This window comes from Haemaphysalis longicornis, unplaced genomic scaffold (assembly GCF_048455015.1).
Source record: "Haemaphysalis longicornis isolate Haplotype H1 unplaced genomic scaffold, Haemaphysalis longicornis Haplotype H1 scaffold_5, whole genome shotgun sequence".
Classification (NCBI taxonomy): Eukaryota; Metazoa; Arthropoda; class Arachnida; order Ixodida; family Ixodidae; genus Haemaphysalis; species Haemaphysalis longicornis.
The window spans coordinates 45,078,658-45,096,926 of NW_027526385.1; the positions used below are offsets into that span (position 1 = coordinate 45,078,658).

Sequence of the window (18,269 nt, forward strand, 5' to 3'; positions counted from 1 at the left end):
TCATAGTTTTGAAGAAGAATCAAGTCCGGCTGAGGCATTTCTGATGAAAGGAGAGCTTTGAGAGAGGAGAGTCCGCGACGGAGGCCTTGGCAGTTCTACTGCCATGTAAGTAGAACATTTGCCCACATTTGACAACAGCCTGCAAGATCTAGTTGACCAGTTATCAAGTGAGTGATCGCGCAGTATACAGCCCTATTTTGAAGTGGTTTTAAACAAATTAAATTACACCAAATTTCCACCAACGCACCAGTGTTCACGATCACAGCAGAGAAATCAAAAACAGCAAGGCTGTATTTCTTTCAAGTGTACAGTAATGCACAAGAATGTTTTACGGGAAAACCCTAACGTGAAGCCTTCTTCAAGAGTTACAATTCGAAGGAGTTTCTAACCACATTTGGCGGCAAGGCTCCCAATTTGAGCTTCAAACCGAAAGTGAAGGGAGGGAGGGCTGGGAAGAGTTGACTTAGTTTTACAACACAACTCCATCATACACATCTCTCTAGACCCCTGATTCTTGTATCTTTCTTTTTTTTACTGTGCTAGGACACTGCGCTTTGTGGATGCAGCCATGACAAGAGCAAGCAAAATCACTGTGTTAGCAGGAAGCCAGCAAAGAGCATATGCTAGATATTTTTGCAACTTTATTTAAAAACAATAAAAAGCACAGCCAAATCAGACAGCAAGGATAGTAAAACACAGCCACAAAATCAACACCGGGCATTCCTCACTGCACTAAAAAAACAACAAAGATCATACCTAAAAGGAAACTATAAATTCAACATAGCGTACTTGTCACTTTATAAAAAAAAACAATAGGACATTCAAGACAATAAATTAAAATACAGCTATAAAATCACCGTACTTGGCGCATTTCTCACTATACAAAAACACATTCAGACAACCCAGACTGTTTGCCTGAAGACAACACAGCACTGAAAAAACACTCAATGATTTTGTCACTTTATTAAAAAAACACTTAGAAATCACAGACTGTTTGCCCAAAGGCAACAACAAACAGCTCTAAAGAGGCACTTTTGGTGGATTGTTCTTCAATTTTAAAAACCCGCTGTCCCATCCATTGCACATAGTCTCATTCAACATACACTCCCACACTTCAGTAAAGCTACTCCAAGACTGCTCTCATAGAGTAGCTGATTGCCCATTATGCCCTTCCTGCCTGAAACATGCTTTGCCAAACAGCATGACTTGCAAAAAAAAAAAAAAAAAAAGGGTGCCAGAAAGACCACAGGACTCTCACTTGAACACCACGTTTATTGGCACAATCTGATGCAATGAAACCATACACTGTGCTTTTAAACGAGGTTACCGACTAGTAGGCACCGAGCCCATCACACATATTGCACACATACCCGTCGTAGCCACAACAAAGCTCAACCAACCTGTCAAATTCGCCTTTCATCAGAAGGAATGTGAGCCGCGCGGTGGGCGGCTGCCACTCCTTCTGCCACGGCTCCACATTGGTGCCGCTCTGCCTCGGCCATGGAGCTCCGCCCCTCTTCCGCGATGCCCCACCCCTCGGCCCCGTGGCTCCGCCCTCATGCCGTGAAGTCCCGCCCTTCTGCGCGGTGACCCCGCCCCTTGCCCCCGAGGCAGGGCTCCACGAATCTGCAACCTGCGACTAGACCCCAATGGCAGTCCCCTGCGCGCCTGTTCGGACGCCAATGCCGAGCGGGTGCGCATGGAAACAGAGGAAAGGGGGATGTGGGCGGGGCTTGTTGCCTGCCGGGCCCCGCCCGCTGACACCGAAGAGCTTGAGGATGGCTCGGGGTCCTCCCACACGATGCGCCGTCGCTTGGGTGGTGCCGACTGCTGCGATGATGCTGGCGGCGAAGAGACACCTGCGGCACAAAAGGTTGGTACACCAAGTCGCCACTTCATTTCAAGCGGATGAAAGAGAGAGTTCAGAGAGAAATGTGCCAGAACCTATCAGTACTATCAAACTTTATTAGCAGCTAGCCCCCCGGAAAGAAAATAAAATCCTCTGCACCTACAATTTTTTTTACAGATGAAGTAAAAGACATTTGTGATGCATCAATATGTGCACTTCACACCAATTTGCAAGACTGTCAAAAAATGGAACGCGAATACAGTAAAATCTCGCAACAAGCTTCGGAGAATCGCGGAGAAGTATTACCTATTCTCAAACATCCATACTGTGAAAACCAGAAAAAAAAAACCCACAGTAGTACAATTAAACAATGTAAATGAAGTGTGACAAGAGGACATTCAACTTGTACACCTATAAAGCACACACATTTATGCCACACAACTTTATCTGAAGCAGTCCATAATTTTCCTAGACTGGAGTGTCTGGCAATCGACCAGTGCACCCGGGGCTCAACTGTTTACAGTTATGGGGCATTTTGTCACCCCAAGCAATTTTTCGCACCATAAAAAGCAACCCTTTGGCTTAGTCGCCAAGGGTGCTGCTGTTATACATGCACAGGCACAGATCACTGGCAAAATATTCCAGGCACCACTATGGAATCCCATGTAAAGTGCTGACGCAAGTTTGCCAGCCCGCCCGTTCAATCGCCATCAAAAATGGATGTGACATTTACTCATTTCTGGATTCTGAAATATGTATTCGTAGTAATGCGGTGTCCTTACCACAGCAGAAGGAAATCACATCTCAATCGTTATTCCGAGTAAGTTTGGTATTCTCAAATTCGTAGCACTAAAGTATTTTTGCATTGAAACAATAGGTGATCGGGGTTTTAGAAAACGTGTTTAATCCGAAAAGTTAACTAATACGGTGTTTGTTAAAAACAAAAAGACAACAGTGAACAGTTCACTGTACTGCACACAAAGCGTTCACACTAACACTTCACCCAAGTATAACCACAAGTGTTGTTAAGGAATTTCAACACGTCTACTGCAGCATGCTTTTTAGAGGTCTTGTTTTACGTGTGGAGTGACCCACCCATGGGTCACACGCCTGTGCCCGTTTCATTTTTTCCAGAAGAGATGGCGCTGATACCTTTGCTCCTGGCGTTTGGCGCATTTATTTGAAAGATCCAAATCTATAAGACACAAAGCTACATAGAGCTGTATAAGATACAAAGCTAAAAAATACAAGGTACAAACACAACACTCCGCTCCTTGAAAACAACAATAGTGCCGCCCCATGTCCAATGCAATAAATATGTATGTATTGATACGGGGTAGAGTGGTATTTACAGAAGTGTATTTATAGTACTTATTTACAAGTTTTCGTTTACCAAAGGCACGGCAGAAGGGAACGCCGCGCAAGCAAGGGACCAAACTACACGCGCGTCACCGTCAGTGTCTCCTTCGTCTTCCCACATTGGATGATAATCCCACTTCAGCACAGCACATCTAGCGTACTTTTTACAGCGAATGTTAGAATCTCTCGTAACAATATTTCAGTTGCATTGTCAAACCTCAGACGGCAGCACAACACGGAGCGTTCTCGAGCGTGGGTCACCGGTGAGTCACACCGCACGCAGCATGAAGCTGTTCTCAGAGTGCGCCGTGGGTCACCGGTGGGTCACCGCATTTAACACCGGAAAAGTATTCTTGTGGCTATTAATAACCTCATGCAACGAGAAGCCTATCTCTGCGTTCAAGTGTGATGAAGTTATCGCATCCACAAGCAGATGCAAGCTCGTAACTTCGCTGCCGCGTAGGAGCACAGGCCGTGGCCCTCTGGTGACCCACGACGCAGTGAATGTGTTAAACCGACTCCAGCTATGCGTGTTGTTCCTTAAACACAGACGTAATTCCATTCAACTCTGGCTATTCTTTACTCCGATGAATAAGGAATTCGCCAAGCAAGGACACTATCTTTCTACGCCCATCTTTTGCGACTAGAACTGTTTGGAGAACTACCGTATTTATTCGAATCTAAGCCGATAGTTTTTTTGAAATACTGATATATCAAACTCCAGGGTCGGCTTAGATTCGAGGATTTTGAAATACGCGCCAATTTCCAAGTAAAGTGGCGCGCAGCTAGCGCCACCCAGAAAAGAAAGTATTGTAGCCATTACTAGACGAGCCAGTAGCCACTTAAAGGAGCCATGAAGAGAAAACAAAAGTTTGTTTTATTCGAAAGATTAGGTGTTTCATAGTACCCCAAGCGCTTTCCCGGAAGCAAATGATGCTTTATTCACTGATAAATAAGGCAATTTAAGCCAAAATTTTAAATCTCCCGCTAAAATTGAACATTCCGTGACGTGTACAATGGCGTCATAGAGCCGGTCCATGAAACAGATACTTAGTATGTCGACTCCATATAGCACCCACACGCGGGAGTCGATCGAGACGGCGGCCATTTTAAAAATACTAGTAAAACCTAGTGCACCCGCAGCCCTAGTCATGGAATCGCCTGATCCGGAGAACAAAACTCTCGCCGAGGAGCTCGGGCTTGCATTTAACAACCTCACACCACAAAAACGCTCAATGCTTCTAAGTGCACGAGCGGCAAGAGTTGTGGGATACGCGGTGGACGGGAAAGCGACCATTCCGCGATAGCCACAACAGACGAACGCCCAGCCGTCGGCACCGCTGCCTCGTCAGCCCCGTCGCGACGGACGAATATAGACTGGTACGTATGTGCCGTATTTTGATTACGGTTAATAATAGTTCAATTTCAGTAGCAGTATCACTTATGCCAGTTGGCCGGTGTCGTGTATGGAAAGCCGTTCGCGCGAGCTCTCTGCTTCGACCAGAAAGATACGAGCGTCAATGCGCGGTGTTTACGGCATTTTTTTCCCCAAGGTCAGAGCGATTTGACGAAGTCGGCAACGAGCGCCAGCATGTTCCAGGAGTGAGCTAACGTAAGGGTCCCTGCCGTAGCTGAACAAACTGAAGTTTTCAGTGGTTGTAAACTGGAAACGAGCTCGTAACGACAGCAGCAAACCAACACCATTCGAAACTTACGCGACGACTGGCACTATCTCGTCGCTTCTTGCTGTTCCTTACTCCCCTCGTTTCTATTTTTACCTTTGCTGGTTGGCGATATGACGGCCAACCTCCTGTGAAGGGATTACGATACGAAGCAAGGTCGCGGCTGTGCGTGCTGGAACGGTTCGTTGGCCCCGAAGAGCCTCGAACCCGAAAATTCGTCTGCGCGACGGCGAGATGTCGAGCTCGGCCGGCGCGCTAGTTTCGTACGCATTGGCGCACACGCTTGCGAGTTCGTTCGGACCTTCAACCGTTTACTCCACCGTTCTTTGTCATAAAAAGAATGTGCAGTATGTTTCACGGGCATTTAGCTCGCTATGCAAGCTGTAAGCCCTGCCTAACATGCGTTTGCTTTTGCCGGCCTCCGCCAATCGCAGAGCTTAGCCCATGTGACGGCATAGGTTCTGTTGCGGGAAATGAGCTGGTGGGTCGCATGACCATTCCCGTTTTTCCTAATTATGTAGCTTATTTGAGCGAAGTTTGCGTTATAAGTGGTGTCGTTATGGTTCTAACGAGGCAATCTTTCGAATGAACCAAACTTGTGTTTTCTCTTCATGGCTCCTTTAAGGGCCTTAGGCCGCCATTTTGAATTGTGCGGACCCTGTTCTGTGGGACAGTGGCCTGCGTGCGGTGTGGCGTTTGGTTTTGACAGCGCAAAAAGAAGCGGTGCCATTATAGTGCCGCTTTTAAAAGAAAAGTTGTTTTAGCTGCGGAGTTGTCGTCGAACGTTCAAGCCGGGCGGGACTTCGGCGTGGATGAAAAAAATGTCCGTCGTTGGAGGACGCAACAGGAGAGGATTTTGCGTGCGCCGCAACGAGGTTGGCAATCACCGGACCACAAGAATTATGGCATTGGCTGGCTTCGTTCAGACGCAGCGAGCAGCTGCCCTTCCAGTAACGACGGAAGTGCTCCAGGCAAAAGCAAAGGAGCTTTTAAGGGAACGAGGCTTATCGCGGGCACACTTCAAAGCCAGTCGGGGCTGGCTACAGAAATTCATGAAGCACTTCGGCTTTAGCCTCCGCCGTCGAACCTCAATCGCCCAGAAGTTGCCCGGTGATTTTGAAGAGAAACTGATTGAGTTCCAGCAACGCATCTTCATGTTCAATAAACGTGTTTTGTTTCTGTGAACGCTGGCCCTGCCTTTTTGTTCGGCCTACATTCGAGGTAAGTTTTTTTTTTTTTCCGCCTTCGGACTTGCGGGGGTCGGCTTAGAATCGGGGCCGGCCTAGATTCGAATAAATACGGTAGGCGAGAGGTGGTGCTGGTGCCACTTTTCACAACCGAGCCTTCTCTGGTGCTCCCCAAATTCTTGCCCCAAAGCTACGTCAGGATCTGGACTATGCTTTACGAAAGACAGACTGGTTCAAATGTCACTACTTGCAAACAGCATGAAATATTTGTTTGCCAGTTCAGCGCTGAGGCCTGTTGGCCAGTCAGCGGGTAGGGCACAAGATGTCGCCACTGCCACGCAATGTTCGGCTACAAGCCTAAGAACGTTTCACGCTGAGACGAGGACTCACTGCAGAGAAAAAACTCCCAAGCATTTCCCCGAGGGTGAACATGATTAAGGGGACACGCGGGTCGAAAAAACGCGATTTTTTCGAAATATACCGATTTTTTGTTTTCCCTTGCATTAGCATCTTTGACTATCCTTCTTTCATGGGTAAAAAAATGAAAACGAAATACGAACGAGAACTTAGTGAAAAATGTGTCTGAATGACTCGCGGTGACCCAAGAAATCGCGCAATCAAGCCAAATTTCGGCCAGGTTTGAGAATTTATTCCGCACGGCAGCGTGGCTCGCCGCCATTTCGGTCACTTGAGAGAGGTAGATCAAGCCTTCTTCTCTCGACTGAGCCGCTCGCCAGCTTCGTATCTCCGCGTAAAAAAAAAAAAAAAATGTTCCTTCCCGCTTGTTTTGCGAGCTCCCACTGGGCATTTAAATCACGTGACGCGAAAGCGGGACCGCCATTGGCTCTTGCCGCTTGTGAGCCGCCATCGCCCGCATCGTTCCGTTCGCTACTTCGCGCTATCTTTTCTATTTCCTTATCGTGTGTTTTTAATCGTGAACGGTGAGGAGAAGCGTGACTTTTGTCGCCGGAAGCAGCGTACTTCATGCCGGTACAAAGGAAAGCGCAAGCGGCGCAGCATTGTGACGACCACGGCCAATGCCGGCACGACCGGCACCGTGAGGCCTAACGGCGCCGGGCCTTCAAGCGTTGCAAGCGTTGCAAGCGCGGCTCTACCAGGCGGGGCTGATTTTATCAGCGAAGATATCGGCTTTATAAGCGCATCGGAGAAGAAGTCGGCAGCCTTCCAAGGTGAGGAGACAGCTAGCCACGGGAGCGGTGCAGTTATCTGTGAAGTCGGCGCTCTGACTGACCTTGAGTGGCGCCGTGCGGGAAGTGCGAACTCGTCGTAGTTGAGGTTGCGAACAAGCGGAAGGGCCTCGCATCGGTACTGGAAATGAAGTGCAAAAACGAGAAGTGCCCTGCGGGAGTGGCTGCGGGAGTGATTTCTTCTGTTTACTCGTCGCAGCGCGCTGCCGCCGTCGGTCGCGGAGGCCGCAAACCAGAACTCTGCAGGGGAAGTCCCCGTGATAGTTTCGCCGTCAATGTGAAAGCGGTACTCGCTGCACGCGCGGTTGGCATCGGACACGATCAGCTGTGCAGGTTTTGTGCCATTCTTGGTCTACCAAAACCACAGCATCAATAGACGTTCTACAACACTGCCAAGAAAGTTCATGTTGCGGCCTCAAAAGGCGTCTCTGACAACCTTGCTGAAGCAAGGCAAGTAACTGCGTTGCAAGCTGGTCAGACTGACCTCAGTGTGATTTTTGATGGTACTTGGCAGAAGCAAAGACACGAGCCACAACAGTGTTGGCACTGCCATTTCTTTTGACACTGGTCCCTGCCTGGATTTTGAGGTGCTGTCAAACTACTTGTACTTGTAGCCGCCACCAAAAGCTTGATGAGCAAGAGGAGGAAGTGTGGCAAGCCTTTCATGCCTCTTGTGTGTGAAAAAAAATGTCGACTGCTCATCCCATGCCATGGAGACGGAAGCAGCACTGCGCATCTGGCACAGGACGCTATCGTACAACCTGCAGTTCACTGCAGTGGAGACTGCCACTGCCCTCGCAGGGTTGTGGTTCAACAGGGGCCACGCCAGCTTTGAGCAAGTTCTCCAAGGACTGGGAATCTTCCCTTCAGAAGAACTGGTCAGACTAAGCAATGCAAGTGACCAGCAGAGGATCAGGCAGATGTGTGCCAAGCTGACTGCTAAGGCTAGCCATTGCCGCAGCCTGGTGAAACGGTCCCATACCAAGGACTACCCCAGCAAAAACCGTGAGGGTGCAACTTATGCAGCAGGAGCATTCTGGTTTTAGTACCTCAATGTGGACATTTCAGACTGTATCCCCACCAAATTTCATGTTGTTCGAGCAAGAATTTCTGAATCTGCCGAAGAAATAAACTTTCAATTGCGTTTTTCTCAGCTTGTTGTTTTTGTCCGTTTTCTGAGTTTGTGCACACTTATTTTCCCACTTAAAGTTGTCGTATCAGGATGAAATTTTGCACAGATGTTCATTATAACACGTAGAGTGCACAAATCTTGTTCATTATGCAATTTGTGTCCTTAGATATTTCTGACGGTCATAAAACAAAAATATACAGAACAAAAAAAGGCATACTACCAGTCATTTTTTTTTCGTGGTAAGGAAAATGATGATGAGGCTTTTTCAGGTAGATTTGTGCACTCTGCAGTTCATAAGGAACCACCTAGGCTATTTTAAAAGTTTCAGAAAAAATTTTTACTATAAAAAAAAGTGTGCACAAAAAAGCCATTTTTCTGAAAGTCATGCTGCGTAACATTTTATCCGGAGCAGCTATCCAAAATCTGATTACATATATGACCAGAGGAGCTCAATCTCTACAAGCTGTGAAAATTTCAGCCTCCTAACTTCATTATTAAAAAAAAAGTTGTTTGGAGGAGCACGTCCCCTTAAGTGCGAATGCACGGGGTGATGCTATGAGGGGGAGTAAAGTTAAAATCCGTTGGCATTCGCCCGTGAGCGCGCGCGAGCCGACCCACGGAGGTCTGGCAGTTTATCGCTGCATATAAAGGGGGGTACGCCGCGCCGAGCGCGCCGAGCCAGCTGGCTGAGAGAGGAGGCGAGCGCAAGGGGAGAGGGACAGCGGCGCACGGCAGCTGCAGCCGAGCGAGGGGGAGAGGAGAGAGGGTGACGTCACGGTGGAGAGAGAGGCGCGCGGCAGCTGCTGGGGAGAGGAGGCGCGCTGTGACGTCATACCATGACGTCACGGCGCGATGAGCGGTGCGAGGAGCGGCGCGCACCCGCGCAGCCACGGCGAGGAGGCGGAGCGAGCGCGGTCACGTGGTGAAGTGACGTCACCGCGCCGTTGCTACCGACGCTCCTCTCCGCTCCACGCCGTTGCTAGGGAGAGGAGGACTGCAGACGCCGCCACCGCCGCCGCCGGCGGTGGAAGGTTTGGGGTCGCTTATAAAGTGCATTCGCACTTAAAAGAAACAAACGGCTGAACGCGGGAATCACAGCTCACCCGAAGGGGTGCCTTCTTCTGTCGTTGCCAGAGCATCGGACGAAGAGATGGCAGCCGCTGGTCCGACATCAGAAGCATCAGGCTCTGATGATGATGACTCCCCCTCCTCCTCCCTCTCCTCTTCTTCTGGCTCCCCTGAAAAAAAAAGAAAATCGCAGTTGCATCTTGAAGATGCAAACGAACAAAGAGAAGAGGAAGAAATGCCCTTTCAAGGGATGTCAGTGTGAGTTCACATCTTGGTCACCGTACAAGCAATATAAACATTTTGGATAAAATAATCTGCAAACTTTGGCAAAATGATGGCCACAGTGATGGCTAGGGTTGCCACCTGCCCGGTTTTTGACCGGCCCGACCGGCTTTTTAGACAGCCGGCCGGTTGCCGGTCCGTACCTAAAACAGGTCATCATTGGCCGGTTTTTCCGGCCATCGTGCCACGGCTATTGTCTTTTGCGCATATTATAAGCGTTAATTCAACTACTACGGCGATAAATTTGTGTTGACAAGTTGCGCAACGACACGCGAGAAAAGAAAATACGCGGGCGAGCGCGCTCCCCGAGATGGAGAAGGGAATTAAAGAACAACACAACGAAATTGCACCACAGCGGTTCAGATGCAAAGGATAGCTTTTAATGGAAGAAATATGTGCGGCTACTTTTCAGTGCAGCATATTCAGAGCAATAACCAAAACCGCAGTCACTTTTAGTCCAAACATCATGTTGATTTCTTTCTAGAAAACCCCTACAATATATGTCACTGCCTGACAAAAAAGGTGACATTTTTTTAGCGCAAATTCAACATTCTCTATACCCCCCCAAGGGCCTTTTTTGGGGGGGGGGAGGAGGAGGGGGGGGGGGAAGGTGGCAACCCTAGTGATGGCAAAAGACGGCGCACGAGAAATTTAGATGTGTGTGAATATTTGAAACTTTAAATATTTCGCAAACAGTGTTTGCTGTCTGATTTGATTCACAGTGCAACTTTATCATTTCCGTATTCAAAGTTTACGAATATTCGAAATTTAAAAATAACGGAGCAATAAAAGCTGGCTCTGCCGCGTGACATGCGAGCTTTCAAGTTTCGCAGGGTGGCACGTGCCTTCGAGCTGGCTTTTTTGCACGACACTAAAGCTGTGCAAAAAAGCATAACCAAGTCAAGCTTTGCGTGAAACACTCTCACTAACTCTAGCGGACATTAGCTTAAGCGCAGCATTACTTGCGTAAAATTTATCAGCCAAAGGAAAGTTTTCTGTCAGTACAGTAACAGTTCATCTACGTATAGTCAGCACAGTAACAGTACTCTTCTGTTATGTCAGTACAGTAACAATAACAACAACAGTACCTTAACAGTTCTGTCTCTACAGCAACAGTCTGTTCATCTTATCAGTGAGTGGTACGCACACAACTGGGTGATCAATTGGTCACTGGTATGAATATGGTGGGTGAGAAGTAGCAGAAAACCAAAAGGACCAACAGTCTGTCTATGTGCTTTGAAGGCAAAAAGCATTCTGGCTTCTTCTGGTGATACTTCTCAAATCCTTTTTTTACTGCTAGTGCATTGTACCGTAAAAACCCGCGTATAATACGAGGTTTTTTTTCTCCAAATTTTACTATGCAAAATTTGTGCCTCGTATTATATGTGGATCCCAAAGTTTTCAGCCAAAAATTTGCATTTTCGGTTTCGGTTTTAGCGGAGGGTGCGCCATCTTGCGGTGGCGTTAGCTGGCTGCTGCTTCTCACAGCCGGTGCCATTTTGATTGTTTTGGCCATGCGAAGGATCGAGACGTTCACCACAAGTCTATCACGATGTCGGGTGCACGAAGGCAGTATTCGGCTGCAATTAAAAGAAAAGTTATTTTATGTGCCGAGACCATCAGGAATTGCGCTGCAGGACGGCAGTTCGGCGTCACCGAAGGCAGCATTCGCGGGTGGAGAAAGCAACTGGATCTTGACTAGACTGGATAAAGTCTGTGTGGTGTCGGCGGCCTGGAGCACTGTTGGGGGTTCCCGTCAGTGCTCGTGTTGGACGCCTTTCGCTGCCACCTGGCCGATTCCGTGAAGAAGTTGTTGCGCGAACCCCGCACCGAACTCATTGTCGTTCCAGGAGGAATGACATCCCTCCCAGCTGCAACCACTAGGCGTTTGAATTAACAAGCCTTTCAAAGATTGCACCAGGTCCTGCTACCAAGAGTGGATGAGGTCAGGAGACCCATAAGTGACAGCTACTGGATGGCTGAAAGGGCTTCTCCAGCGGTGCTTTGTGGCTGGATCGCGGATGTGTGGGCCAGCATCCCAGAGGAGCTCGTCAGTCGCTCTTTAAAAAATGGGCATCTCGAACGCCCTTGATGGTGAGGACCACTTTCTGTGAGGAGACATTTCCGACAAGGCGACTTCAGGAGACAGCGGCAGCGAACCTGACGATGACTAAACAGACGTCGGGAGACAGTGCCAGCGAGAACTGACAATGACTGAACGGTAACTGCAGTGCAAATAAATGTTTTCTGTGCTCTTTACCTCGCATTATATGCGGATGAAAACTTTTTTTCTGATTTTGCTGTCCCCGAATTACACCTCGTATTATACGCGGGTCCGTATTATACGCGGGTTTTTACGGTTTGCGTTCCTTTCTTTGCTTTCATTTCTTGTCTTTAGGAGCAAATAGCCTCCTCAGAATCAGGGTTCTCTGTGGCTGGCACACACCTGTTTTACTCATGTGCAACCACTTTCATGTGCCACATAGCACATACTAGGCTAACTCTGCTCCTGCTCTCTGGGGATCTTTTACGTGCGCCGAAATCTTGACAAACAGACACCGGTGTTTTCACTTTTTGCCTTTATCTGAATTTCTAAAAAGCGGCCGCCACGGCCGGGAAGCGCATTCACAAACCATATCCCGTAGAGGCCCATGATGCGTGGCGCCAACTATAGGCTCATAAGGGCACATACCCACGTGCTTCTTATACTTTGTTTAAACGAACCCAGGCTGTAATTCGGGTCGTTTCCCTCGTTTTAGGTTGGTTTCACCAGTTAGTATTTCATTTAGGATGCTTTTCCGCTTTAGGCAGGTTTCGGCTGTCAAACGTGCCCCAAGCAGGCACGTTTGACAGCCGATATGGGATATCGTTTGTGAATACGCCACCGGGAACCGAACCCGTATCCTTGGGCTCAGTAGCACAACACCTTAGCCGCTCAGTCACCGTGGCAGATTGATCAAGAACGTGATGGGGACAACGGAGTAAGTGGCAAGACGGACTGGGGTCCGGTGCTCACCTTCGCCGACGACTGCAACGACGCCCCCGGCAATGGGAACAGGAAGGGAGGGTGAGCGGGTACCAGTTACCACCGGCTGAGGACTCGGCGCTTCGCCAGGTTCCTCCTCCTCTTCGGTATCCGAAGGCTCCTCCACAATCGGCTCGGGGCTGGCTGACGACGAAGGGGGCCTGGCACGAGGTGGTACAACAAATGGACAAGTAGTGAAAAAGATTGCACTTCCCCATAGACCGGTTGGTCAAATGGAAAGCTCTGGTAAGGTCTCTGAACACACAGCACATGCGTGACACAACGCGCCCACTTCAATATCTCGAAAAAGGAATGGTTCTAGATGAGACAATACACGTATTGATCATGAAAAAGGAGTACAGAAGTACGATACCTTTATCTCATAAGCAACGTACCGGTATACATGTCAGATTGCTCGTACATGTGTTTACTCGTCGCATAGGTTTGTTCTTTGTTGGAAGGTCTGACGGTCGATTAGAAGCACTTTCAGTGAAGGTTTCAATTTGAGAAAGCTTTTGCGCTTCTCTCAACTTTCCTTAAAGACTGATGGTAAAGTTTTTCTCCTTAGGTGCTCATTGGCTACACTATCTTTAACATGTAGAACAGCTAAGCATGGGGCAAATGCCATTCTGCGGATGACCCGGAGGCTTTGATGACAGAACCCAATTACAATGACCATCTTGTGAAAGTGGAGTAGATCTTTACTGATTTCACCTAGCACGCTTATCACACGAGGCGCCTCTGTTAACCAATCGCTTTTCCTTCCAACCTCCCATCATCCGGCCATCCACGACAGAACAAAGGCTCTTTCCAAGCCGTCACGGCCAACACCACGGAGGCACCAGAATTCGCTTATGTTGAATTCCAATGGCAGATCCGGAGCGGTCACCGTGCTCCACCGCAGAGTGTGCCGACTCCGCGAAGAGATGGTACTCCGAAGCTGCCTTTGGAACGCAGCCGATCCCGCCGGAGCATAGTGCTGAACCGTGACGGGAACAGCAAGTCCCCAGGATTCTTTGCGTCGCGCCTTTCCGAAATCGTCTGGTTCCCACGGGCGCGTTCACCTCGCGCTGCGCGGCTGGAGGAGGCAGAGAAGGCGTGCACTGGCCGGGCGCAGACGATGGCGACGTTGGCGACGTCACGTGGCAGAAGTAAGCGGCCTAGTGAGTTCCGGCCGACTCCGTCGATTTCGGCGGAGCAACTTTTCTTGCTCTACAGGGCGATCTCGGCTGTGACGGCACTCCCAATCTGCCATTGGAACACGCCTGCTCCAGACAGAGCAGAAAAGTTGCTCCGAAAGTGCTCCGGATCTGCCATTGGAATTCAACATTAGAGTACAATCTGTGTGGTCGTGTTGAAATGCGACAGTGCTAAGCTAACATGCTTAGCTACACGTTTGATGAATGAACACTAAAAAAAAAAATACAATGCTTTAGCAAACTAGGGGGAAAATGCCACAGGAAGGAGACTCGATTGCTTCAACAGGGCCAACCATCCTGTGCCGCCTTAGTCTGTGCAGTATAAATAACTCTTTAAACATTTCTTAAAGAGGCCATGAAGAACAAAATACGACTTATTTATTAGAAAGACTGCGTTGCCCCAACAACGATACCAAGTTTATCGCAAACTTCAAACAAATATTCAAGGTACTGAGGAGAACAGATGAAGCAATGCCAACTCTTCAGCCACTTTGTGGCGATGTTTAGTGCTTGCTCGTATAACGTCACTCCTGCCCATATTGCGTCACTGTAGCACAAAATTTGAAAATCATTCAACACTTGCTGAGTTTTTTCTGTAAAAAAAAAAAAAAAAAAAAAAAAAAAATCGCGGGCCATCTTCACTAACATGGAACCTGGTGAGGGGCGAAGCATGCAGTGTACAGTCGAACACGGATATATCGAACTCCAAGGGGATCGCGAAATAGTTCGATATATAAAAAATTCGATATAAAAAAATGTGGGCTCTGAGAACTCACCCATGGCGGACGATCGCTTACCGATCGTCGCATTCAAGAATGACAACTTATTCCGCACTCACGACGCAACAGGACACTTTACTTCCGTGAAAAAAAAAAATCGCTGATCTTGGCCTGCTTCTTCGTCATGGAAATGAAATTAAAGACGCTGGCCTCGATCTTCTCGAGGCTGCACAACTTGAAAATTCCAGCAGTACGCTGCGCCCTCGCACACCATGCACAACACGCACGCAAAAGAACAGCGCGCACGTACCACAAGAACGTTGAAGGTTACAATTCCAAGGCTCTCTTAACGGACTCCAACAAAGCGCTCGCGATGGTCATCTCCGAGAGAAACAGTGATCTCCGAAAGATGCGGGACAACTCGCCAAACAGCAGCAACAGCAGCAAAATGCAAAAGAAGGAGGAGGCCACCAGCGCCTTCGTTCCCTCTTCCCTTTCCCGAGACGACATCGGGGGAAGACAGACCCAGAAAGAGAGAGAAAAAAAAAAACTCTGTTTTGGCAAGCCGGGGAGTACGCAGCCGAAAAAAAAAAAAAAAAAAAAAAAAAAAAAAAAAAAAAAAAAAAAGAAAAGGACGTGCGCAGTCGGGGCATCCCTACCTCGCACTGTCACATTCCCATCGTTCGGGCTTGTGTGCCTAGAAAGATTTAGCATACCGGGCTCCGTCCGCTAATGCAACGGCGGCCGGTAGCGGGGCCCGACTGGGCAAGCGCAAATTCGTTCCCGTAGGGGGGATTAGTTCCGCGAGCCAGTCTTCGCCATGCCCGCGCATTCCTCCACATCCTCCTCAACCTCAATCAGGGGTGCAGCGACCGCCGAAGAGCACCTTCCAGCTCGCGCGGCGTTCGATATACCCAATGTTGGGAAAAATACGGTTCGATATAAGCGTACAAATTCCTATACTTTTACACAGAATTTTCAAGGGGATAATTTATGAGTTCGATATAGACAATAATTCGATATACCCTTGTTCGATATATCCGTGTTCGACTGTATAAGCGCATTCTTGGCGCCTTGGCGTTTTTGTTAACGGAGATGAAACCATTGGGGGGGTTGTATACAGCTTTGCTGTAACAGTCTCTTGTCTTTGAAGCACGAAGCTCTCCAGCGCGAAGCGTAAACGAGTGTCCCGGTGTTCTAGTGCCGTGGCTACATGAGATGAACGACGGTTACGACGGCGACAGGAGACGGCAACAGCCCCAGCCCCCAAGGGGCATCGCCCCCAAAAAATGTCTTTCGTGGTTATAATTGAGCAAAGCGAGTTACCAGAGGCTAGCTCTTTCAAAGTGAACAAAGTTATGCAGTCTTCAAGGCTCCTTCAAGCCCTCCACTCTGACTAGCTAACAAAGTACTTTGCTGCAACAAAAACAGACTAGAGACTACTGCACACTTCCCGTAAGAAGGGCCCGCTGACTCACCCTTGGCTTTCCAACTCCTGTGCTTCCGGAACGAGAGCTGCCGATGACGCGTCGCTCTCACTCGCAGCTCCCGCCCCCTCCCCCTCCTCTTCCTCCGACAGAGACAGTGGCTCCCCCTCCAAAGGGGTCTCCTCTTGCTCCTCCTCCCCCTCCTCCTCCTCCGAGGGCTCCTCAACTACACCCACACCTCCTACGAAGAGCAATGCAACCTGAAACTCAGCACCCACAATGCACAGAGGCTCTCTCAATATGCACACCAGTTGCGGAACTACGCTCCATAATCCAAGCAGCCCTCCTTCACTAAGGCTGAGGGGTAAAAACATTGGCGTGGCACCTAGGGGACAAAAACTGAACTATATAAACAATCACTTATTAATGTAACTCAATAAAGTAAAGCTTCATTTTCAAATCGGAAAACGTTACACTAGGTATTGTATGCCTATGTTTCCACGGTATTTGCAGCAAGCACTTGAGTGCTACTTCAGCATTCTTCCGACAGATGGCGGGCTAGTCAACTTGCCTTATGCTTTACCCCTCTGTGCCCCCAGCACAGGGGGTTAACCGTGGACTGGCTTTCGATACATGGGGCCTACGGGGAGTTGAGTAACTGGTGTGCACTGACTAACTCCACAAGAACGCACACACTCCGTCCCAGAAGAACTAAAGACTGGCTACAGCTGCGCCCACTTAAGACAAACTTGACCATCACGCTGGATTGGTTCATTTTGTCCACAGTTTGTAATACAAGTTATACGCATTTCTTTATCTGACACTGCCGGCCAAACCACCCTCACCAGCCCTCGACAGCAAGAGTGGCAACAACTGTTCGCTTTTGCGGAGTACCTCGCAAAACCTCGAACAGTACTTTGCGAACAGGAAACGGCGGGATTGCAGACTGAAGACTGATAAGTCAACTGAATTCAGTGACTGAGTTATGCTGCTGACTGCTTATTGACCACATTCGGAGCTGCTTTAAGCATGCTAGGTGACCATGCACCCACCTTCCTGTGAAGCCAGCTCCAACAGGTCGGATGCTTCGAGTTCAGAACGGCCCTCAGGGCCAAAGACGAACTCGCCGTGGGGAGCACGCGGCGAGCTGCACACGAAACAGTGGGGGCGAGGAATGCAGGAACTGTAAAACTGCTTCGCTGCCCCATGTTGACTCAACCCTCGTCCAAACCGCACTACATCATTAGTGAGATACAAAATCCAAGTCCAAACTCCCATACGATACAGCTTCCTTGATTTTCACCATGCATTTTTCAAAAAATTTCCCCAGCCTAATTCACTTTCGCTCTATTGTATGCCCACCTGGTGGCGTTATGTTTGCCCAATATGCAGCATTCCATGCATCGCTAGAGGTGAGTAAGAATGTCACTTTAAATCAGATCTGACAACGCCCACCTACTACATGTCAGTCACAGCCCTCCTTCCACCGTTTAAGGAGGGATTTTCAGCACACATTCGCAGACTCACCCATTGGCCTCCGCAGGGTCGTCCGTTTCCTGTGGCACACACAGCATTGGGCTGCTTGGCACAACGCCGTCGTCACCATCCTCAAAGCCGGCCACACTTTGGCCCTGAAAAAAAATGAAAGGATTGACGACGCCCTTTAGACACAAAGACACCTAACAATGAGCTGCGCAACTCAAGCCCTGCCTCGTGCAAGCCAGCCAACAGCAGATCTGTGCCTCGTAAAAACATTGAGTTTTTTTTTTTTTTTAAACTATCTTTCCGGAGCCAGTCTCAACCTGAAACTCCAAGTTTGCCTCTAACAAGTTACGTATGATCCACAAGGCACTGCAGAAAAGCACTCCAATAGAACGAAGGTCTTGAAGCTGGCACAAGAAGGATCTTAAAAAGATAAAATGCAAGATAACGCCTTAAATTCCCAGTTTACCACTTGCAAGTTTCATCTTACCCACGAGCCACACTGCAGAAAAGCCTACAATGAAACATAAATCCCCTCGCGTGTTTCTACCTCAAAATATTTCAAGCATTCACATTTATTTTATAATCCACACAGACATTAGCTCATATGCAAACTGTTCTAAGGAAGGGACAAGGAAAAAACTGCTCCA

At 48.6% G+C, this 18,269-nt stretch overlaps 1 protein-coding gene across 2 annotated transcripts in view; it reads right to left on the reverse strand.

The window, feature by feature from the left end:
- Positions 1-622: 622 nt before the first annotated feature.
- Positions 623-18,269, reverse strand: part of LOC144138158 (uncharacterized) — a 124,563-nt gene continuing 106,916 nt past the window's right edge. The window contains exons 42-47 of one of the 2 annotated variants that reach the window (XM_077670302.1): positions 17,665-17,768; positions 17,190-17,284; positions 16,189-16,378; positions 12,784-12,953; positions 9,521-9,655; positions 623-1,859 (exon numbers count right to left, since the gene is read on the reverse strand). In XM_077670302.1, coding sequence (XP_077526428.1) covers positions 1,420-1,859; positions 9,521-9,655; positions 12,784-12,953; positions 16,189-16,378; positions 17,190-17,284; positions 17,665-17,768 — 1,134 coding nt within the window. In that variant the 3' untranslated portion in view covers positions 623-1,419. The remainder of the gene's footprint in view (positions 1,860-9,520; positions 9,656-12,783; positions 12,954-16,188; positions 16,379-17,189; positions 17,285-17,664; positions 17,769-18,269) is intronic. The other variant, XM_077670300.1, reaches the window with a different exon arrangement.